We start from the raw sequence: 24,905 nt of genomic DNA, 5'->3' as shown, positions 1-24,905 counted from the left end.
CCTCGGCATGACACGAATGTTATTAAGCAATGTGTGCGAAAACAACTTGGCGTGGGGTTGAGTTAAAAAGAATGTATTACTGTAGGTTTTTCAGGAAGAAAAGCCAGAAACTCGGTGATGCATTATGGAATGTGTGATATTAAGCCTGTTGTTCCTGTTGTATGAACGGTATTTTGGGACATTTAAATCATTGGCTTCCATTGACAACAACAAATGTCCAATTCATTTAAACTGAGAGGACTGACTGTGATTGCTTATTTTTTAATGCCATCATCCCTCCCTACATTGTGTCCCATCCGCAGAGGTGGGTAGAAAACAAGTTACATTTACGCTGTTACATTTACGCTGTTACATTTAATTTTTTTGGCCAAAAACTGTACTTCAAAGAGTAGTTTTACCACCCCATTTTTTTTACTTTCTCTTGAGTAGATTTGAGAAAAAGAAACACTACTCTTACCCTTCTTACACTAGAGGTGATACTTTTTTCCCCTCTTTAATCTACTAGCCCACAGTGGCTCAACCAGTTTCACCAATGAAATGTTGCAACAATAATCACATGACTCCACATGACCACGGCAAGCTTGCAGTCGGAAGTCCTATGATCCCACCTGCCTGTTCAATCAAATGGCATCTTTAAAGCACCGTAAAAAATAAACAATTTCCCATAGCGCGCTGCCATCGCATTACACGAAAGCATGGATTTCAACCTCTCTTCCCATTTATATTTGGCAGCGATAGACCACGGAAAACAGGAGATATGATCACTTTCATTTTATGGTAGGAAGTATGTTTGATCCACTAGAGGGCACTCTTTAGAAGGGTGATGTTTCATTTCTGTTGTGTTTTGTAGTCGGAATTCAATAATTTTTGTGATTATTATTACTACGATTTGTATTGATAGTTTGTTTTTCCATCTGTAATTGTACTTGCAGAGTTTATGAAGGATTTAGCGTAGGTTTTTGGGCTGAAGAACAAATTAATTGAATTATAATATATTCTTACAGGAAAATCCCGCCGACGTACGACCATTTCGACTTACAACCCAGGTCCTGGAATGAATTAAAATTCATATTTAGCAGTACCAGTATATTAGATTTGAATTAATTTTTGCCAGATATGCCCACAGTGGCTCTACTAGTTCCACCAATGAGTCATGGCAACAATAATCATATGACTCAGCCTGTTCAATCACGTAGTGTCTTTAAAGCACTGTAAAAAAGAAACCTTTTCACTCGAAAGCGTGGATTTCAATCTCTCTCTCAGTATATTTTTGGCACAGATAGACCACGGAAAACTGGAGATATGATCATTTTATTTTCATGGTAGAAATTTTTTCTTTACTTTACAAAACTACTACCTGATATTGAAAGCAGTTACTCATTACTTGAGTATTGTTTTCACTGAATACATTTACTTGTACTTGAAAAAATTTTTGGGATGACTACTTTTCCTTGAGTAATATTATTTTGAATTAACACTATTCTTACTTGAGTAAAACTTTTGGCTACTCTGTCCACCTCTGCCCCTCGGTAAAAGTAGATATCAACAATTCTTGTATTGGATAGCATATACCCAGCAGGGTTTCCCCTATATATAATAGATGGTGGCACAAATTTAAGATCTTTCCATATCTCCAGCTACATGTTCGTGTCGGATACAGACCACTTCAGTTTGCGCCTACACACTCTTCTGCTTGCTCTGCTTCTACTAGCCTCTGGGAATGCAATAACAGAAAAGTATCAACTGACAGGTAAAGACTGTTTGAGCCGAAATTTTGGAATTAAGTGTTTTCACGCGCGCCGATCGGATTATCAATCAACATAAACCACCCCTCTCTTTTGGAATAGAATCTTGATAAGAATGAGCTGGATCAGGTGAGAATATTCCGAATGAGGTGTGCACATGAAGCATTTTTAATCCATTTTCGTTTAATCCGAATAAAAGTGTCCATGTAAACATAGCCACTAGGGCTGTCAAACGATTAAAATTTTTAATTGAGTTAATTACAGCTTAAAAATTAATCATAATTAATCGCAATTCAAACCATCTATAAAATATGCCATATTTTTCTGTAAATTATTGTTGGAATGGAAAGATAAGATACAAGACGGATATATACATTCAACATACGGTACATAAGTACTGTAGTTGTTTATTATAACAATAAATCAACAAGATGGCATTAACATTATTAACATTCTGTTAAAGCGATCCATGGATAGAAAGACTTGTAGCTCTTAAAAGATAAATGTTAGTACAAGTTATAGAAATTTTATATTAAACCCCTCTTATGTTTTTGTTTTAATAAATTTTGTAAAATTTTCAATCAAAAAATAAACTAGTAGCCCACCTTTGTTGATGTCAATAATTACACAATTCTCATGGGTGCTGAAACCCATGAAATCAGTCGCACCCAAGCGCCAGCAAAGGGCGACAAAACTCCAAAAAACACAAGTAACAAATAGACATTACACTGTGCTGTCATTTTAATCTGTTTGAGTGGGACATGTGCGTTAATTGCATCAAATATTTTAACGTGATTAATTCAAAAAAATTAATTACCACCAGTTAACGCCATAATTTTGACAGCCTTAGTAGCCACTGATGATGATGATGATGATGATGATGATGATGATGATGATGATGATGATGATGATGATGATGATAATTATGAGGAAGACAATGATGAAAAAGTTCAGGACGAGCAGATGGTTTTGGTTCTATTTAAAACGGACATCAGATGAGAAGAGACGTGCCCCGTCTGAAAGTGTTGCATGTCCAAAAGATGATTTAATGAGCTTCAGTGGGACGGCTAAGGTAAGAAGGTGTTCTGTCCCCACAGTGACTAATGACCCATCTGCTTTACGTGCACGTATGTTACATAGTTGTGCGCTGTGAGCTACTAATGATGACGGATGGAATCACGGGGGGCAAATACGACATGAACGCGTAGAGGGCAAAGCCTGAAAGTCACAGGATGCTCCACTATTATTTAAACATGCTAAAATGTGTTTTTGATGCATTTTTGCCATGGAAAGTGTAGGGAGAGGGGGGAAAGGTCTGACAGCTGGAAGATGTTTCACTTCCCTGTGCACACAGGCATCAAGTCAAACGCTGATTTCTCTCTATTTTTAAAGGGGAGGGGGCGCCGTACGCTGTGGTTCACACACAGGTGAGTAACAACACCGCAACACTGTGTGGAGAGTGGAGAATGCTGCAAGATGAAACTTTACTGCCACCTAAAGGTACAAAAGAGCAGCCAAGAAATACTCAGCTCTGTTTATTGCGAGGCAGAAATCATTTTTGCTATTTTAACTCTCTTACTGCCATTGAGGGCGATTGACGCCCAATCCATTTTAACTCGGAGGGTGTTCCAATGGACGTCTATCTCTTCATCAGTGGATGCCAATGTCCAAAAATTTGGGAGTGGCCAAAATAAACAGATAGTCACCTAAAAATGATCCAAAATAAACAGGAACTGACCAAATTATACCTGAAGTCGCCCAGAAAAGACCCAAAATCACCAATAAGTTACAAAACAAACAGGATGTCACCCATAAGTAACACGAGGTGGTTTGGAAATGCTCTTTCATCAAGAGGAAGTGACATGGAATTGAATCTAATTGAACAGGAAGTGACCCCAAATGAACGGGTAGTGAACCACGAATGACGCAATGTAAAAGCAGTACTAAAGTTTTTTTGTCAAATATTTTCATGTATGTTGTTTGTACCATTGTAAATACATGGAGGCACTGGAAATGTATGGGGAAGGTTTTTCCAAACCTCGATTTTGTGATTTTTTTTTTTTTTTTCTAATGTGTGAATTAGATGAAACGGACAAAAATCTGTAGCAAAAGTAGCATTTGAAATTGTATGTTTTTTGCAATTGGAGATGAATGGGGCTTTTTGGTAAGTAAAAAAATAAATAAATAACATAACCCTAACTGAAATAAATAAATAACATAACCGTAATTGTTAGGGCAGAAATCATAAGAATCACATAAACACTGTATATGGAACGTTTCAAAATTGGAACATTTGAATCAGTCAAAGCGTGCAGGTTACCCGGCATGCCAAAAAAGTGGACGGAGAAAAAAAAATGTATACAAAAAGTGACGTGACGTAATAGTTGTCGTAAAAAATGCACTTGCCTTTTTGTGCTCCAGTTGGGGCAGCAGTTGGTGATATCGAGGAATAAGCAGCTCCGCCTTGACCTTCTGCTCTTTCCGCAGGTTGACATTCTCATAGCGTGTTTCCGGGACGCTGGGATGTATTTTGGAGAGAAGAGAACCCACAAATAACACCAAGTTAAGTCTGACAGTTGTTTAGAATTCAAGTTTGGCTGCAGAATCCAAAACTCTGTTATCGCTATCATTTTTAGTTTTTGCAATAGAACTACGTGTATACAGTATGTCGATACAGGTAGTCTCCGGGTTACGATATACGCGACTTACATGTTTTCGACTTTATGACGCCAGAGTCTCGTCCGCCATTTTGTCTCCAGTTGTTTATTTTTAAATTAATTTTAAATTAATAAATGTCTGCTGTAAGAAGAACTTTGCTGTGATCGTGTAACCACTTATCTATCGTATTTTTTACTTCATTTTATTAATATGGTATCTAATACATGTTTTTGGATACTTATTTTCAGATTTAGAGGGTATTTAGAGGTACTCAAAGGGTTAATTCAAATTTATGCGGAAATTCGGATTATGTTGCCAGCATAGGAATGGAACTCGTTCGTAACCCGGGGACTACCTGTACGTGAAAAATACTATACTTGACAAAAAAAATTAAATATTAACTACTGTTGTCAGGTTACAACATTATGTCGATATCGATGCTCAAAAAATACTCATACTACATAAATTAGACTTTTTTTTTTTTTTTTATTAACATGGTAAATGCAGAAATATATAGAAAATAGAGATAGATAGATAGATATTATTATATATTATTATAATTATTATTATTATTATAGCAATGTTGCAAAAAAAACTCACTGGCTAAGGAGAAAAAAAACCTATATACCTAAAAACATATATATATATATATATATATATATATAATAAAACAAATAACTAATGTATATACGGTATACATGTATTCTTCCAATACTTTATGTGTATTTGTGAACTCTTTGGCTGCCACTGATGGCGCTAGATGAGGGCATTCGTTCATTCACTGCCACCCTCCCACTTCAAATTAACACACTATGAAATATGAAAGGAACAGGCATGGTAGAACGTAGTTGAAAAAAAAAACAATGTGCGAGGAAAAAAACAAATTTTTGAAACGAGCGTGGCAATTTTCATTTAATCCAAAAAAAAAAAAGTTCTACTTGTAAAGTGCGTCTAAAGCTCACATTTCAGGGTAGTAGTGGCCTGGCCCAGGGCCTTCTTCTTTGCTCACTTCCCCTCTCCTGGCGCTCATATTGCCAAAATGTACACCCTTGTACTTTGACATGTTCTCGGCCTGAAGAAAAATATAAACAGACAATGGAATTCTTCATTAATTTCATGTTGCATTGTCATGTGAAGTTGAGCAAAAAGTCACACTCAATATCTTAGCATTTTTATGCAGCATTCGGACAGGCTGCATTTTGTTTCTGGTCTTGCGATGGGTTCCCATACGATGTCAATTTAATCACGCGTGGAGACCGGCGAGACACATCAGGCACGGTGCAATGTTGCCATTTTGACCAGACATGCCGCACATTAAATTTTCGCGCCACAGAGAAAAAAAAGCAGCCATTCAAATATGTTTTCTCATTCACGTGACTTCAGTTGCCGGAGCCTTCCTCAATATCCAGTCAACTAAAGTACAAATAAAGATAGACAACTAATAGGACAATGAGAATCGTCAAAATATTAGGAGATTAAGGTCACAATATTACAAGAATCAAGTCATACATTGTAATATCACGAAAGCAGGGTCGTAATATTTATTGAATCAGGTCATACATTGTAATATTAAAAAGATTTAAGTCGTTTTGTTGCTTGTTTTTACGTTACGTGAATCAGAAGTTATTTGGTTTCATGGGCTGAGACTTTTGGCAACGTGAGTAAACATAAAACTCTATTTGGCATAAATCACCAAATTACGAGATTAAAGTCTCAATATTACTTGATGTGAATCAGAAGTTGTTTGAGGTACGCGGACTTCAACTTTTGGAGACGTAGAAGCCGGTGCAAACACAAAACAGGCGACAGGCGTAGTGCAAGCAATTCGCTGTCCCAAAGCAAAACACTGCTTTTTTTTTTTTTTTTTTTAAATTTTAGATTTTGGCAGAACTGTAAGTTTGCCAAAAACCTGGGTTTGCCATGATTTTGTGAAATTTTCGCGTGTGAATTGGATCATACGGACAACAACTTTCGGAAAAGTAGCATTTTGAACATTTGAAATTGTATACGTTTTTACCATTGGAATTGAATTTGGCTTTTTGTCATTTAAAAAAAAAAAAAAAAAAGGTTGTTGGGGCAAAATCGAAAGAGCATGCGTCGCATGAATATTTGTAACATTTCAAAATTGGAACACTTGAATGGGTCGAAACGTGAGGGTTACAGTATGAATTTTATACAACAAATGATGTCACGTAATAGTTGTCGTTTCGCACTCTACTGAACGTAGAATTACTCTTAATTGGTTCATTTTACTGTCTCGACTCACATACCTCAGCTTTTGACTAAAACAATGCTGCCTTCATGTGGTGTTGTTTTTATGGTAAATACCATTTGCCATGTCGAAAATTGCATGTGAATGCACTTTTAAGTGGGATTTTCTACTGGGGAACTTGGATTTTATTATGATACCGGAGTTTCTGAGACAGTACAACCTAGTACTTTCTGAAATGGCAGAGCACAAACAAAAAGTTGTGAACGGTATTTATTATTATATTTTATCGTAAATTTGCAAAAAAAATTTGACACCAGCATAATAATCTAGTGTACGCATTTATAAAACTTTTATTTTCTCAGCAAGCGTATGTGATCATTTTTAGTTTTAAATAGTGAAAAAGACATGGATGAAAGACGACAGCACTACATCCACAAAGACAAAAGAATATCCTCTTCCCCAACTCATAATAGGGCAAGTGATTATTTTTGGTGATTAAAAATAAAGTATGAGTAACAAAGATCTGGCTTCCACACACATGGAAATGGCATTTGATAGACAAATGCAGACAAATGTGATGTCCACATATTTGGATGCTATGTTAGATGCTATGTCTGAATTATAATTAAACATTGTTATTAATCAACACCTCTGCCAGTAGATAAAACCTACATCGGGCCAATCTTATGCATTTAGTTCCGTATGTTTGTGTCCAAGATCACTTGAGAGCGAATGAAAGGAATAATGATCAAACTTGCAGGATGTGTTTGTAATATGAAAAAAAAAAAAAGAGGTTATTCTATTAGTAGGTCATTTGGTCAAAGGTTCCGGTGGTAGACTGGGAATATCAAAATGGATCGGACATCTCTTGCCCCCAATGGCAGCCAATGAGTGCCCTGTAAAAGAGTTCATGTAGAACAGAGTGGCACTGAATGAATGGGGGCTCTCAGTTCCCTTCTTAGTACCCGCCTGTGCTCCATCATCTCACTTGGTAAACTCCAAATTGAGTCAACAAACACCCCTATGTATAATTTGGGGCAAAGGAAAAAACTCAAGTTGACTTGCTCAATAATTCACTGGACTTCAATTCATGTTCCCAATTCAAATGCGAAAGCTCCGTCAGAGTGTAGAAAGAAAAAAAAGAAACACGTGAACAAAAGTTGGCTATCAAAGCATCTCAACTCGGCCGTCTCTTTTGATAAGTTTTCCTCGACCCGGCCGTCCGGCCCCTTTCGCTCTGACGCATCCTGAGAAGAGCAGGAAGAAAAAATACTAAGTCTGGCTCAAAGGGAAAAACTCCACGGGGCGCCCGTCTTCCGCTCTTTATCTCGACATCCATCGCACGGCGAGATCGCGGGTTCAATCCCCTTGCCGTCATGCCAGGGAAACAAAAGATATTCGCGAACTGTACCGCGCTTGCACTTGAAAACAGAAAGGGTTTGCATAGCGTGGCACACAGTCGGATGCGAGCTACTGACAAGCACAAATTGCATTTTTATGTCTTGCAGGGCTTTTAAAAGCGAACCAACCAACAGCTTGTGGCGATATAGACTTTTTAATACTAAAGAGAATGTCCGTCATCTATTATTCAATTTATTTTTTGTTTCCGCATCTCGTGATGCACATTAAATACAAAAAAATAGATTACATTTCCATCTCTGTTTACTGCGATAGATGTCCAATCCATTTTGAGTACTTTATAAGTCTGGTGAGCCGCCAGGTCTCTCTTGCCCTCCTTCGCCAGGCTAGAACAGTGCTACAGAAGTATATTTGACCATATCTAGTGAGATGGTCAAAAGCGACATGGCCACATCTTACGGTCATTATGTGAGCAACCCTCTCCCAGCTCTCTGCCATTGCACTGAATTGCTTTGTATAGTTGTACCTCAAGATACGAAATTAATTCTTTCGGGAATGGCTTTTGCATCACGATTTTTTTTTTTTTTTTTTTGTAAAATGAATTGCCTTTTGCGTGTTAGTCACCTTATTTATCCCAAGCTCTAGTAAAACACCACAGTAAATTGGCTGTCATGTCCTCTGATTGCCTGTCTATTTTTGTATTGCTTTGTTGCCCCCTATTTGTGCTTAAGTGTAACTAGCTTGTTAGTTTCCAGCTCATTCTACAGACATAATCACATTATTACTCAAACTCATATCACACACTGAGTGCTAAAGGACGAACTAACTTCAGCAGCCACTTGATAAAGCATTGCTTATAATGTCTTTTGTTTCATTTCTTTACATTTATAGTCAAACGTGGTTACATTATTGCATTGCTGCAAGCGGGAAAGATCCATTGCAGTACGTATTATCTTTCGTATGCTGTTTTATGTAATATTAAGCATAAAAAGCTTCAAAAAACCTTTCGTAAAATAATTTTTTGTGTACCGAAACGTTCGTATCTCAAGGTACCACTATTTGGTATTTTTGTTTGCTTATATAATTTTTTTTTTCGTATGCATATTAGACTAACTTTTCATCCTAATATCTAAAAATGTAAGAATCCCTCTATTTGTTCTTGAAGTATCTTGAACACAGTCATACGGAATTGAATACATAATCTCTGCCTCCTGTAGGTTTCACCTACAGGCGGCGGTAAAAAAACTAAAAAAAACAAAACTGAAGTCGCTCAATGCCATTGACGGCAATAGACGTCCAATCCGTTTAAACTGGGCGGGGTGGCAGCGATCAAACTATGGCAGCCATGTTTATTGGACAAATTTTTCGTTGTTTAATTTAACGTGTCACCTTTCTGTTTCAACTTAACTCAGCAATTTGTCATTGTGAACAATGCAGTCTATGAATTAGAGATAATTAATTACAGTTAGATCCCTGTTTTGTGTATGTCTGGGGGGAAAAAATTGTCTTCAGCCCACGACGTACCCGACAAATAACTGGGGCGGGCCGTCAGTTGGGAAAAGACTATGGAATTGTAAAGCGACGCCGAGAACTCTTCATCATTGCGGACGCTCGCAGTGGTTAACGGCCATGACTCGGACCGACACGCAAGGACAGCAGAGGATGATTTTATCATTTCGAGTGAATATTGTAATTTGACGACAGAAATAATTACAAATGGCTCCCCTACTTTGTTGCATCCATGTAAAATGGATGAGCATTGGTGCATTGTGGCTGAAAAGCGGAGCTGCATTCATTAGGCATGGAAATGAATTCCAAGATAATTCAATAGGGTCTTGCATGCATTTGAGGATATTTGAGGAAAAGTTGGGCCAAGGGGGATTCCAATAGGCCTGTCGCGACAACTAATTTTAGTGGGCGATATAGTGTCGCATAAATGTGAGTAAAAAAAATTTTTTTTAAAACAATTTAACCACAAAGGTAGTGACAATATATCCTTATGAACCACCTATTCAAATGCAATAAATCTTTATTCTTAAAAGAAACGCATAAACTATATTTGAAAATAAATAAATAAATAAAATACAATGTGTGACATGTCATTTGAAACTCAACTTAGTGTAGAATATGAAATTAGGTGAGAAAACAAATGCTTGTTTTCTGCTAATTACAGCCCGTCAAAACTATTCATTTGATCGAAAATGACTCATGCACATGTTAGCAAATTTGAAGCCAAATTAATCTGTTTTCGACCAATTGGATTTTTTATAATGAGTGTCATTTGAACGCTATCTTAGTGTAGAATCCGAAATATGTGAGAGTAACTGCATTTACATGTTGAACATGATGTGTATTTAATTTTAAAATGTTCACCGGATGTGTGCGCAGTAAAGCCTGAGTTATGCTCCTGCGTTGCGGTGACTGCGCAGCGACTACGGCGTCATTTGACATTCGATGGTTCTCTGGCCAGGTGACACGTTGCTCTGTAATTCACCACCAAGCCACTAGAGGGGTGTGGCGTTATGTTTGTACGGTTTTGGGGTATACTTGTTGACTTCCTCTTAAAAATAAACAATGCAAGATGGAACGCTTAAATGCGTATCTTCAGCTCATCAACATTGAATAAATGTTGATCATACAAATGTTGAGGCGCAGGCGACGCAGAAGACGGTTTCGAGGTGGCCTGTCCAGCTTTTGATGCCGCATAGAGTTCTATCCTTGGGTGGAAACCAGTTAGCTGTAGCGGTTAGCTTCAAACTGGCGTTGAGCACTGCGTCCAGCATTTTGTCTGTCTGCAAAGCCCTCCAGCCCGATTTGTTTGCCGTGTCCAACAAACAGCCAGTTGGCGATAGCAGATTTCTGGCGTCTATGGAATTTCCCAAACTGCGTTGAAAGCCTTGATGTTAACGTTATCATAAAAGCACCGAGGCCCTCTCAGTCAGTGATGATGTATTGTGTGTTAACTGTCTGTAAATTAAACATCAAAACAACTCTTTTGACACCAAACCTGTGCTTTATTCTTCATATACTTCTAAGTAAGTCACAGACTCACAGCAAACATATGAACACAATAAATGATGAAGTGCACCGACCAAAAATACGACAAAGTGATAAAAAGCTGGCAGTTTTTAGTCGACTGGGTCACCGCTTTGTGTTGCCATTTGATTCCGAACACACACATACTGTACTTGTCTCGGTGGTTCATCCATTTAAAAAAAATTTTTTTTTTTAATTCAATCGCTGGCTGACCTCCAGCCCCGTATTTTCAGCACTCTCCTCCTACGAATTGCTTGCCATTTGGCAATCTTCATGATGTCATGAGGAGACATTGTAGAAGTTGTCGTACTTGCTCTTCGTTGATACTCTCTACGTCTTGGTCCATTTTTGCGTGTAGAAAAATAATTTTTGAGAATGGCAGTGATTTCGCGCTGAACCGGAAACAACAGTCTGAGCGGACCAGTCATAGTCCATTTCCACCACGTCACACGCGTTGACGCGACGCGAAGTCAGAAAAAAAAGAAGGACCCAGAGAGGCTACGGCACAGGGTCGTAAATCGGTTCTTCGTTGACGCCGCAGCACTGACGCGGAAGAATAACTCGGCCTTAAGCCGCTAAACTGTAAGCTGCTCTGTATAAAAGAAAAGTTGTTGTATTTTCCTCAAGCATGTTTTGACGGTTGTACTTTTTTGCAAATGCTGTAAACCAGCGAGTTTTCATGTTTGAAGTGACACCTTTTAACCACGCAGATTGTGTTTTGGGGAAGATTGCCACTAGTTAATAGTAGTCTAAAGTGGTTCATATATTGTGTTTCGGCTTTATTCTCAATGTAGCAATGCCCACGCGGTACAACGTTATATAGGTGTTTTGTTTTGTATGTCTGAACTTTAGTTCTATGGTGTGTTGATGACCAATCAACAACTGTGAACTGGAGTGTCACATGCAATCTAATGGACAAAATTTTAATGCGCACATGTGCCGAGTGCACACACAAACACACACATGCGGCAATAAATCGCATCCGAGAAAATGACCGACCTCTTTTATATTTATCGTGCAATGAATTGAGTTATTGTATATCGGACAGGCTTGAATCACATAAGGTTCTATTTTTGCAGTGTAACGGGATTTTGGTGTCAGCGCAAAGCTGACTGGAGGTGTTTGTGAATGTTGCAGAGCAATTACACTGGAGGGAGTGTAGTAGGCCGGGCCCAGGGTGGCGTCTCTGTGCGGGGGTTCTTGCTTGCGGAGAATACCCAGGTCATCCTCCTCGTACCCGTAGGCCTGACCCGGGGAGGGAATGGACGGCACGTCATATAGGTTGGCAACACGCTGCAGTGCACTTTTAGGTGGATACGCCTACAAAGAAGCATGTTTTTTTTTATTCTAGCAGCATAAAGTGAAACATGCTAATTTTTTTATGTCCATTTCATTGGACACATGGTTAATCATAGATTTCTATATATTATACACAAATATTTTATATCCAGATATATATTATTTTTCCCTAGTTGTTAATGAATATTACAATATTTTTACTTTACTTTTTCGGGCATACAAGTATTGAAAGGATATGCCAGTTGTAGTCGACACGGGTGGCAGGTTGTCGGCTATCTTGGATTCAGAGGATATTTACTTGCAATTACACCAACTGTCCACTAAATTGACCACAAAAGTCTTGAGGTTGCTATGCTGTTTAACCATAGAAACCAATGCATTAAAGAGAAAGTTAAGTTTCAGTAGCTGTCCACTGTAGTGACCACTATGCACCAGTGGGTTAAAAAAACATTTGCTACGGTACAAGTGTGGCCAAAATGTGATACAGTGGTACCTCTACATACGAAGTTAATTCGTCTCATGACATTGGAAGTCAAAATGGTCGTATGTCGAGCAGGATTTTCCCGTAAAAATACATTATAATTCCATTAATTCGTTCGACAGCCCGAAAACCTACACTAAATCCTTAATAAATACTGCTGATTCTTTTGCAAATACACAGAGCAAAATAAATAATAAAAATTATAATAATATAATCATGGTAATAGGGGGAATAATACCTTTAATAATGTAACAAATTGGGTTCTAATGTTGGGCGGTTGTGTTTTGCATGGTGTACCTGAACGTTGCAGACTTTTCATGTTCTACTGTTGGCGTCAGCTGCGGCGGACTGTAGGCTTACTGTGTTGCACAAGTTCTGAAATAAATGATTAAAAAACCTGACAAAACTGGCAATTTCTCTGGCGATGTTACAATAATAATATTCACTTTAACTTATAAAGACTGGCGAACTAAGGTCAAAGGAGGACCGTCCAGATCGTAGACAGTACGGCCGTATTGTCGAGCCAGTTCACTGACAGGCACACCACGCTTATATTTTTCTATCATTTCCATCTTCCTTTCAATAGTAAGCGTCACCTTTTTCCTTTTTTCACCACCTGCACTAAACTTCTTGGAACCTGTTTTGATTTCTCTCACAAGAAAATCCACCGTGCGTCCGTCTTGTAAAAAACATAGAAACTATTGCGCTGTCATAAATCGTATTTCGAGCATGTCGTCGGAGATAGAAACAAATGGCGAGTCAAATTTTACGTCAGATGTCGATAAGATCGTATGTCGAAGCGGTCGTATGTCAAGGTACCACTGTAGTCAGATGTCGTGTCTCAATTATGATTATTTTATTAATCATTATTTCTTAATGACATTTTTTATGAATAAATAAAATTATAAATAAGTACATCATTTTAAAAAGATAAAATTAATAAAAATAGAAATCCACACTTATGCCTCAGAATAAGTTGATAATAAATTTAGAAAACAATACTTAAGACAACACCTTTTTTTAATTCCTTTTGCGTTCTTAACAAAATTAAAAAACAAATAAACTTTTTGACTACACAGAATTTGCAGTTTTATCTTTTTTATTTAAAATATTCCTTAAAATAAAAAACACAATAACACAAAACAAATATAAATGAATAAATACATACATACATACATACGTATACTTTTCCAGTTTTGCCCTTTTTTCTTTCATTTAATAACATATATAAAAGACAGAAATTTTAAAAACGTTTTTAAATAAATGAGAACAGTTACAATCAAATGCCTGCCATTGACATCGACAGACCGGGGGGCCGGAAGTCACTCACAGCAGGGGGTGCTGAAGATCCTATTTTGTTTTTCCCATACAAAAACAGCCATTTCGGTCCAGATTAGCCATGCTTGCGCTTTTTGTCCATACAAGGTGTGTACAATGGTAGTGCACACGCATGCTCGTTATTTTACATACTACTACTGGCTACTACAAAGACAGTGTTCTATTTCGCCTACAGTGTGTATTGGCATATTGTGATAAAGTTCATTATTTTCTGTAATGTAATGATAAACATTAGACTTTCATATATTTTAATTTCATTACACACAACTGGAGTAGTTCAAGCATTTTATTGTTTTAATGTTAATCATTTTGGGTGGGAAAAAAAAGTCAAGAAAACCCCAAAATCCGTACCTCAAAAATTTAGCATATTTCATCTGACCAATACAAAAAAAGTCTTTTTTAATACATAAAAAGTCAAACTTCAATTAATTATATCAGCTATGCACTCAATATTTGGTCGGGAATCCTTTTGCAGAAATGCTTCAATGCGGCATGGCATGGAGGCAATCAGCCTGTGGCACTGCTGAGGTGTTATGGAGGCCCAGGATGCTTTGATAGCGGCCTTAAGCTCATCCACAGTGCTGGGTCTGGTGTCTCTCAACTTCCTCTTCACAATATCCCACAGATTCTCTATGGGGTTCAGATCAGGAAAGTTGGCAGGCCAATTGAGCACAGTCATGCCATGGTCAGTAAACCATTTACCAGTGGTTTTGGCACTGTGAGCAGGTGCCAGGTCGTGCTGAAAAATGAAATCTTCTCTGAAAGCTTTTCTGCAGATGGAAGCATGAAGTGCTCCAAAATCTCCTGATAGCTTGCTGCATTGACCCTACCCTTGATAAAACACAGTAGACCTACACCAGCAGCTGACATGGCACCCTAGACCATCACTGACTGTGGGTACTTGACACTGGACTTTGGACTTGCATTTGGGGCATTTCCTTCTCCCCAGTCTTCTTCCAAACTCTGGCACCTTGATTTCCGAATGACGTGCAAAATTTGCTTTTATCTGAAAAAAGTACTTTGGATCACTGAGCAACAGTCCAGTGCTGCTTCTCTGTAGCCCATGTCAGGCGCTTCTGCCGCTGTTTCAGGTTCAAAAGTGGCTTGACCTGTAGCCCATTTCCAGCACACACCTGTGCATGGTGGCTCTGGATGTTTCTACTCCAGACTCAGTCCACTGATTCTGCAGGTCCCCCAAGGTCTGGAATCGGCCCTTCTCCACAATCTTTTTCAGGGTGCGGTCACCTCTTCTGGTTGTGCAGCGTATCCTGCCACACTTTTTCCTTCCCACAGACTTCCCACTGAGGTGCCTTGATACAGCACTCTGGGAACAGCCTATTCGCTCAGAAATTCCTTTCTGTGTCTTAGCCTTTTAATTGAGGGTGTCAATGATGGCCTTCTGGACAGCAGTCTGGCCCATGATTGCGGTTTTGAGTAATGAACCAGGCTGGGAGTTTTTAAAAGCCTCAGGAATCTTTCGCAGGGGTTTTGAGTTAATGATTAGGTTAGTAGCTTCTTTCGAGTACCTTTTCATGATATGCTAATTTTTTGCGATAGGGATTTTTGTTTTTTCTTGCCTTTTTGCCAAAATCATCAATATTCAAACAATAAAAGGCTTTAACTACTTCAGTTGTGTGTAATGAATCAAAAATATATGAAAGTCTAATGTTTATCAGTACATTACAGAAAATAATTAACTTGATCACAATATACTATTTTTTTTTAGAAGGACCAGTATATACAGTGCTGCTCGAAAGTTTGTGAACCCCACAGCGATGGTCAGATTTTTTGTAAAAAAAACTAAAATAACCTTATTAAATGTTAAGTTATACCCAAATCCACAATACTGACATTCCAAATAATGGACTGAAACAAAAGAAATAGTTATATTGTCATTCTTTATTTAACAAAAGTGGTTGATTTAAGAAAAACTCAGATATCATGTGTGCAAAAGTATGTGAACCCCTTCAGTTAATAGGATATTGCGCCTCCTTTTGCAGAGATTACCTCAACCAAACGGTTTCTGTAGTGACTAATCAGCCTCTCACATCTACTTTGGGGGATTTTTGCCCATTCTTCCTTGCAGAACGCAGTCAGTTGAGAGAGGTTTGATGGGCGTCTGGCATGAACTGCTCGCTTCAGGTCCCGCCACAGCATTTCAATGGGATTTAGGTCAGGACTTTGACTGGGCCAGTCCAGAACACGAATCTTCTTCTTTTTCAGCCATTCCTTGGTTGTATTGCTGGAATGCTTTGGATCATTATCATGTTGCATGATCCACCTTCTGCCAAGCTTTAACTTCAAAACAGATGGCGTCAGGTTATGTTCTAGGATTTGACAATATTCCTCAGAATTCATGATTCCCTGGACTATGTGGAGTTGTCCAGGTCCTGAGGATGAAAAGCAAGCCCAGATCTTGACATTCCCACCTCCATGCTTCACTGTTGGGAGAAGGTTCTTTTGGTGGTATGCAGTGTTGACTTTTCGCCAGACATGGCGGTTTTGGTTGTGACCAAACAGTTCAATTTTGCACCTACATCAGTTGATGAAAACTCTTTTTAATTTAGTCTCGACAACACAACTGTTAAAAAAAACAAAAAAAAAAACTACTGAATTGATTGATTAGGAAATCAGGTTGAAATAATAGAAAATTCCAAAATGTTGAGGGGGTTCACAAACTTTTGAGCAGCACTGTATTTAATCCCCAAAGTTAAATACGCTATTGTTTCAATGTTTTATTTAGTGATTTATTTAAAAAAAATAATATAAATTTTTTAAAAAAAGAATCTCCCATTACTTTTTTCTCCCCAACACCAGGGGATGCTTCAGCACCCCACTTCCCGCGCCACTGTCGACAGACGTTTAATACATTTAAATTCGGAGGACTGGCTGTTTCAGTGCCATTGACAATCAATGAGTTAAATGAAAGCCTTTAAAAAAGGATTATGATATTAGTGTTCTTTATTTGATATACTGTAATTGGACTTGATTATGGAGAATTCTGTTAGGATTTTTCTGTTGTTATTAGTATTATTAATTTATTCACTTTTGGAATGAAGCATTAACAAAACAATGTGCAAGAGGCCAAATTGTCTTTTTTTGTTTGTTTGTTTTTTAATTAAATCAACCAATTACGGGTTTTTTCGGGGTTGTTTTTCGCGGCGTGCTCAAGGCCCTCACGTACTTGTGTCCACTCACATTAATTACTGGATATCTAGTAAGGGGGGGGGTATCTGATAAAACCTGTGGAAGGTTCAACACTAAAATAATGATTGCTTTGGATGGAAACGCGTCGATCTTGAACTTTTATTGACACTTGTGACTTCAAATTAGCTGGCAATGTTACATGACTAAACTGAGATCATCTTTAAGACAATTTGATAAAAATGTATTTATGGTGCTAGATTTCCAGTCCATTTGAATCGGGATCGGACATCTACTAGTTACAAACTCATTCAAATGATCTAATTTCAGATAGATTTGACATCAATCGTCCTCTTGGTTAAGGTCACCTTTACACATTGGACTTACCGGTCTACTCCCAAGCTTTTCATTAACAAAGGCTAGCGACATGGGAACATGATAGGCCCCAGGGCCAGGCCCCTCACACGCTGGACCCTTGAAGCGCTTGGAAAGGTTCCGAAGACTGCAGCCACCGTGGACATTTAGCTGAATAGGTAAGGTATGTAAAGAAACTACTTGAGTAGGTCAAAATATTAGTGTGGAGTTGTGAGACAAAATGACAGTAATGTACCTTAACAGGTGAAGCGTCATAGTAACCAGGCCCTGGTTCTGTTCCACTAGACTCACTGACCAATGGTAGTCTGCTGGCCAGGGACAAAAACGGAGCATAGCCATCTGCCCAGGGGAGGAGGGCGGATGATTACGTGAGGGTTTTAAATAAATTTTGTTGAATGTTTAAAATCCTACCAGACACTGTAGAATTTCTTGAAATAATGTTGTATGATCCCGGCCCAACTGTAGGAGCCGTCTCACAATTTAGTGGGAGGGTGACTCTTGGAGCACGAGCATACATGACTTGAAACTTTCCTTACACTAACTATTACAAGAATGATCCATCAACTTTGGGTTAAGCTTTTTCTGCGTCCTGTCAACATAGTCTCTTGGAAACCATCAAGCTCCGTCTGGCTAACCTTAGTTGCTAGGATACCTGCCATGAGAATCGTGGCAGTTGAAGGTTCATGTAAAGTGCTTATACAATACTACCATCCAGAGGAAGAATATCAAATGGCATGTAGTGTGTACAGCTGTATCGAAGTGACGCACAAGAGATTAAACAAAAACAGGAAATACAATGGATAAAGATAATAATTATACAAATAATAAGCTCAATTAATCATCTGCACATGTATGTATGCAACTGCCTGGTTTGCACACAGCTTTTTTAAGAGGTGGTTCTTTTAAGACACAAAATATTCTAACCCCGCAGTAGTTAGTGGCGATTTTTTCTGAAACGGGCCAAGAAGGGGCCACATGTAACCCTCAGGGGCCTAGTATTGCTGCCATCTTTGTTCAGTGTTTGTTTTGGTCAACAAGGCAATACGCTAAATATTCTGCATATGGCGGTAAAAACATCTTTGCTTGACACAGATATGTAGCAGTAAAGTTTGTGACAATTCATATTTAATCATACTGTGTGCAAGTAAAGATACATTACATGGAAGAATAATTTTCATCACATTTTTTGAAAAGCCATTTTAAACACAAAAAGCAGCATTTATATTTAACATACTTTACAATACGCCTAAACGATATTGGAAAAAAAAAACTATTATTGCTATTTTTCGGGGGTTTATGATACATTGCGATATTTAAACTTGAAGAATTTTCACCAGATAACTTGAATAGCTCTGTTTGGGATAAGCCTGAACAATATTGGAAAAAAATAACATTGTGATATAAATTGCCAAGTTTCCACACTTACTTTTTGCATTGGTTGCACTAGTGTGCCTAACATTTGTCTGAAGGTGCACCAGCACAAAATGTAGGTGCACCCACATTTTTTATTGCATTACTTTTAACACCATACGTTTAATCACTCTCTAGAACATTCACAAAATTCAGTCATTCATTCATCTTCTGAACCACTTATCCTCATGGGGTGCGCCTAAGGACAATTTGGAGTGTTCAATCAGCATACCATGCATGTTTTTTGGGGGATGTGGCAGGAACACAGAGAAAACTCACACATGCCGCCTTCAAAATGTGAATTATTTTTAAACAAGAATAACATAGAAAAATGTTTGACTTTATTAAATGCTTCATTGAGTGAGTCTACTCAAATTCACTCACGCAAAATTCAGAAAAAAAAATTAAATATCGCATGTCATTGCAATGCAAGGATTGCGCATCCGCACAACGCGATGACGATGTTCAAACGATATGTTGTTCAGACCTGCTCTAGAAACAACATTCTCTCATTCTCTCACTTCAGAAAAGAAGGATTCACAGCTTGCCATGCTTTGTGCTTAAATTGGAACGGGGAACTTCAGGGGCCATTCAAAAAGGAGGTGGGGCCAGTACCCCTGTGGGTAAACCCCTAAAACTGTCACTGGCAATAAAAATATATATATATATACATTTTTAATAAATATATTAATAAATACTGCATATGACTTATGCTATTAAATTCCAGGCATACAACCTGTGTACAATACGTCATAAATATCACATATAGAACTAGATGCAAAAATTTGAAGTCAGCGACATTAGTAACCGTCTGCCTCATCTTTATTCGGTAGACTACCCTGGCGGGCATAGGTGGTGCTAAGGGACAGGCAAGTCAGGCATATGCTTGGGCCCCCGAGGCCTGCTAAAATGTACTCCAAAAAAAAAAAAAGCCAATTATTGACCATATGATATGACACCGTAGTAGAAAATCCCCCTGATGGAGCGCCCCACTATCTGACTTAACTACCTGCACTGTCATTTGGACCCCGCATATTTCGTGAAAAGTGAAACTTAAGTGTCTAATGTGTCTGGTCTGCTGAAAGTAATTTCTTCCCATTGGCCGCCCTGGAATGAGCTCCATACTTCCCATCGTGTCCATGAATGTAGAAAAATGAAGAGTAAACCCTCCGGAGCAGAAAAGAAAAGGAGGGTGGAAAAAAGAGAGATAGTGGTACGTGCTTTGTTCTCGACTGTCAATGACTGGTTGTGTCATCACTTACTCTTTAGCAGTGTTTTTACCGTTTTTTGACTCAAGGCACATTTTTACATTGGAAAAAATCTCGTGGCACACCACAAACTAAAATGTTCCAAAATTATTTTCTGCACAGTATATTTAATTATAAAATAATTTCTCAATATGTATACTTACTCAGTGTGAAACTTGAGCCTGTTTAGATGAACACAGTCGATATCCTTATTCTTCAACCGCTCTGTCTGTTTTTATTTATTATTTTTTTTATAGCTTTTTTTTATGCAGTTAGGCTTGAAAAAGCTCAGAATTATCAGAAAGGGGGACTTGAGCAATGTCTTTAACCACATCAGGGCCGAGCATTTCGCAGACAATGGCTTTGCAGGCAGGTAGTAATAAATGTCTCTGTCACAGTGTGGGACTTTTTGGATTTCGCAACAAGGTAACTGGCTTTGAGGGCGTTCTCATTTACCTTTGTAGTTTTTATCAAAAACTTGCCTGTTTCTCTGTGTTTTCACGAAGGCAAACAAAATAGTCCATCGACTTGTTTTCAAGGTTTTCAAGGACAGGTGTTTCGTTTGGGGATGACGTTTATACTTGCTTGGCACCATGGCGCTGTTTTTGGATGCTGCTCGTGTCGCGTTCAAGAACTGCTCGGATTTTTAGCTATTAGCCACCTTGCTGTTCTCAACAATGTGTTGGAATAAAACACAGGGGGGGGGGATTGACAGTCATCACTTATGGATATAATAGAAAGGACACTTCGGAGTACATCGAAACATGACGAATCTAACCAAATTATGTGCAGTAGATGTGCTGGGGTCCACATTGTCGTGGACAGCAAGGTCGTTGATGGCTAGAAATCCGAGCAGTTTTTGAACGCGACACGAGCGATACTCCACTCATCTGCACACGACCGAGAACTTTCTACCTACTCCTTCCTTCCTTTCAGTGGCGCCACCAGGGGGTAGCCAGGGGTGGCCACGGCCACCCCTATAAGTTGGTTAGCCACCCCACTGGCCACCCCGCTTTCCACTATATAGTTAGATTGTTGTAGCATCAGTTATGCATTTCATCCCAAATGAATGCATTTATTTTGTTTTGTTAAATGTAGGGCTGTCAAATTTATCGCGTTAACGGGCGGTAATTAATTTTTTTAATTAATCACGAGAAAATATTTATCGCAACTAACGCATTCGCGGTACGACTCATTCACGCATTGCTGTAAACAGCCTACAATGGCGCCATTTAACTTATATACAGAGATGAGAGGCAGAGTGCAGTAGATACAAGCATTCATTGGGGCCATGCTTTTAATTGGCAAAAGCTTTGTCATTTCTCCCACAGCAACTATAAATATTGTGGGAAGCGACGTGGGGAAGAATGACAGGAGTTGATCGTTTTCTTAACACCCTGTAGTGTACCCAACGCAGAGAAGATATAGCATTTGCAGCCACCACACACAGTCGTGTTTGCACCGCTTCCCATCATGCATTTGGGCAGAACAGTTAAGTCGCTACAGTATCATTTACTGAAAGCTCAACAAATACACTAGATGGCAATATTTAGTCACACTATACAAACTCACATTTATCCTTTAAGAATTGCAAGTCTTTCTATCCGTGGATCCCTTTCACAGAAAGAATGTTAATAATGTTAATGCCATCTTGTGGATTTATTGTTATAATAAACAAATACAGTACTAATGTACAGTATGTTGAATGTATATATCCGTCTTGTCTCATCTTTCCATTCCAACAATAATTTACAGAAAAATATGGCATATTTTAGAAATGGTTTGAATTGCGATTAATTATGATTAATTAATTTTTAAGCTGTGATTAACTCGATTAAAAATTGTAATTGTTTGACAGCCCTAGTTAAATGTACACCTTATGCCTAATATATACATAACGCAATAAAACAGAATTGTTGTGGAACTCAAAATGTTGACTGGACAGTTATGGACTATGCACATTAAATCATTAGTAACATCAAATATTACACAATACACCAAAGTATATCAGTAGCCGTGTCCTTAAGTCTTTCTGATCGTTTACCCCTGACCTTTTTACTGCAATAATATAATGAAAACCTGAAATTATGGCTTTTAGTTTTGGCCACCCCAAGATTTTAAGTGGCCCCATCTGGCCACCCCTATGAAAAATTTCTGGAGGCGCCACTGCTTCCTTCTACTGCAATTCCATCCGACGACGTAAAAAAACAATATTGTAATTGCCCCGAATGGGAAAATAGAAAGGAGAGGAGTCAGTGATGACTTTCCCACTTTATTGTGGCAACAGTGGAAAATAATAAACAAAATAACAGCGGCATCCGCAACATGCGACCGCGAACCTGGCTCTTATGCCGTTCTCCCTGAGACTCCCTCCCTCCTTGCTTCCGCTACGTCACTACTCTGCAGTCTGATGGCCCCTTCATGGGCCCGTACACAGTTACGGACATTACAAATGTATATATTATACATATAAATGCAACATTAGATAACTTCTCGCGGCACACCTGACGATCTCTAGTGTGCCGCGGCACACCGGTTGAAAAACACTGCTCTATAGAGGCTAACACAGCTAGTTAACCTAACAATAAAGCAAGGATGAAGCTGTGAGAACAGGACACAGGTAGATTTGATTCACTCTCCACCAGCAAAAAACTAACAGAACTTCTGTTGGTGTCTGGATAGACGGCTAGACTGATAGTCAATTTATAATGAGGATGAAAATAGCACAGAATGATATTCATATATTGCATTTTGTTGTGAGCTTTTGCACAACCCAAGGCTCGTAAGCATAATTTTTAGAATCACTGTTATCAAGTTTCAATGTCATGCTACTGCCATTTCAATGTGAATTTTGCAATAGTCAAGCCAAATTTTGCAGTCTTTATTTTATTTGACATTATTTATTTACACTTTTTTTTTTTTTTTGCAGCATACACTGTTGGGGTGGAGGCCCCAGTGATTTCTTGCTTGGTGCCCCAAGAGACCCTAGCAACGCTACTGCTGGCAGACTCTACTGCAGTGAGTGTGAAAAGGCCAGTGATTTTCGCCATACTTAATGATAACTAAATACTGTAATTTTCGCACTATAAGGCGCATTTGACTATAAGCCACCACCCACCAAATTAGACACAAAAACAGCATTTGTTCATAGAAAAGACACACTAGACTATAAGCAGCAGCTGTCTTCACTGTATTATAAGTGTCTGTCATAAGACCGAATGAACAACCATGAAGCTTTGAACCAATTGGTTGCAAAGCTTCATTGCTTTAAGACGCCTTATTTGGCCATCACTGTTCCCTTGGGGGAGACAGTCAACCTCTGCTGCCAACACTGTTGTTGTCCAACATGCCTCCTAGCATGCATTGCAGCACTACAGTGAACAAAAATCAAAATGTTCTATGCTAATTATTTCTTCAATTACTGTTCCATTTGTTTCATTAATTGATTGTTAAGGTATTTGGTAACACTTTATTTGACAGTGGAACCATAAGATTTCTTAGACAATCGTAATTATGACATGACACTGTCATGAGCATTAATGAATGCATATAACAGATGTCATTTAGTGTTATCCGGCAAATTATCTCACTTTTGAATGGATGTAAAAGATCCAAGCTGGACATAAATGGAGTTAGTGACATAATTTGCTGGATGACACTTAATGACATCCGTCATAAGCGTTCAGTAATGCCAATGATAGTGTCATGCCATATATTATGACGGTCTTATGACAGTCTGATGACACCGCTTTCAGATGAAGTGTTACCTATTAGCCCAAATAAATCAACAAATAAGCTGTACTGGACTATAAGCCACAGGATTCAAAATGAAGGAAAAAAGTAGCAGTTTATAGTCTGAAAATTACAGTACTATGAAAAACATAGCTGGTTGAAAATCGGTTGAATATTGCGCAATTTATAGCCATTTCAAAGTGCACGCTCCTTTGACTATGTTTATTAAATGGCACTGACACAATCACTAACAAGTAATAACGGTCATTAGTTAGTTATATAGCTAGTTTTATACTGGTTGATCAAAAAAACCTGGAACCTTTTAACAGCCCAATAAAACCTAGAGTGATGGAAGAAAAATATTTTATTCGTAGTAATTGAAACCTTAAAACATATAATTTAAGAAACAATGATGGAATTTTAATTTTCTTAAAGACGTTCTTTAAATGGCTGTTGTCGACTGTTGAAAAAACTGGAGTTTTTGCATATTAGTAATGAGTTATCTCAACAGCAGATTTTAAGAATGCATTCGTACAAGACGACGCCATTTAAAGGAAGTCATTTTTAAATGAAAATTCCACATTTTTTTCTTGAACGGCATTTTTTAAGGTTTCTACGGAGACCCTAAAGCACAGATGTCAAACCGATTCCAGAAAGGCCCAAGTGGGTGCTGGATTTTGTTCCAACCGATTCCGTGAAGAGAGTTTAACCAATGAACTTCCTGCTGAAACAAGCAGCACCTGACAAAGTTTAACTGATTACACATGTAAAAGATCTGATTGGTGAAAAGGTGTCCTCTTCATTGGTTGGAAAGCAAACCTGCACCCACTTGGCCCTTTCTGGAATCGGTTTGACACCTGTGCCCTAAA

At 38.3% G+C, this 24,905-nt stretch overlaps 1 protein-coding gene across 1 annotated transcript in view; it reads right to left on the bottom strand.

Annotated features, from left to right (window-relative positions):
* The window catches only part of stpg2 (sperm-tail PG-rich repeat containing 2), a 98,019-nt gene extending 77,928 nt beyond the window's left edge, over positions 1 to 20,091 (bottom strand). The window contains exons 1-6 of the mRNA XM_057832201.1: positions 20,067 to 20,091; positions 17,883 to 17,986; positions 17,618 to 17,797; positions 12,157 to 12,330; positions 5,366 to 5,475; positions 4,152 to 4,263 (exon numbers count right to left, since the gene is read on the bottom strand). Coding sequence (XP_057688184.1) covers positions 4,152 to 4,263; positions 5,366 to 5,475; positions 12,157 to 12,330; positions 17,618 to 17,797; positions 17,883 to 17,986; positions 20,067 to 20,091 — 705 coding nt within the window. The remainder of the gene's footprint in view (positions 1 to 4,151; positions 4,264 to 5,365; positions 5,476 to 12,156; positions 12,331 to 17,617; positions 17,798 to 17,882; positions 17,987 to 20,066) is intronic.
* Between the last annotated feature and the right edge of the window lie 4,814 nt (positions 20,092 to 24,905).

Source organism: Corythoichthys intestinalis, chromosome 3, assembly GCF_030265065.1.
Source record: "Corythoichthys intestinalis isolate RoL2023-P3 chromosome 3, ASM3026506v1, whole genome shotgun sequence".
Classification (NCBI taxonomy): Eukaryota; Metazoa; Chordata; class Actinopteri; order Syngnathiformes; family Syngnathidae; genus Corythoichthys; species Corythoichthys intestinalis.
This window is presented reverse-complemented; position numbering and strand designations above follow the sequence as displayed.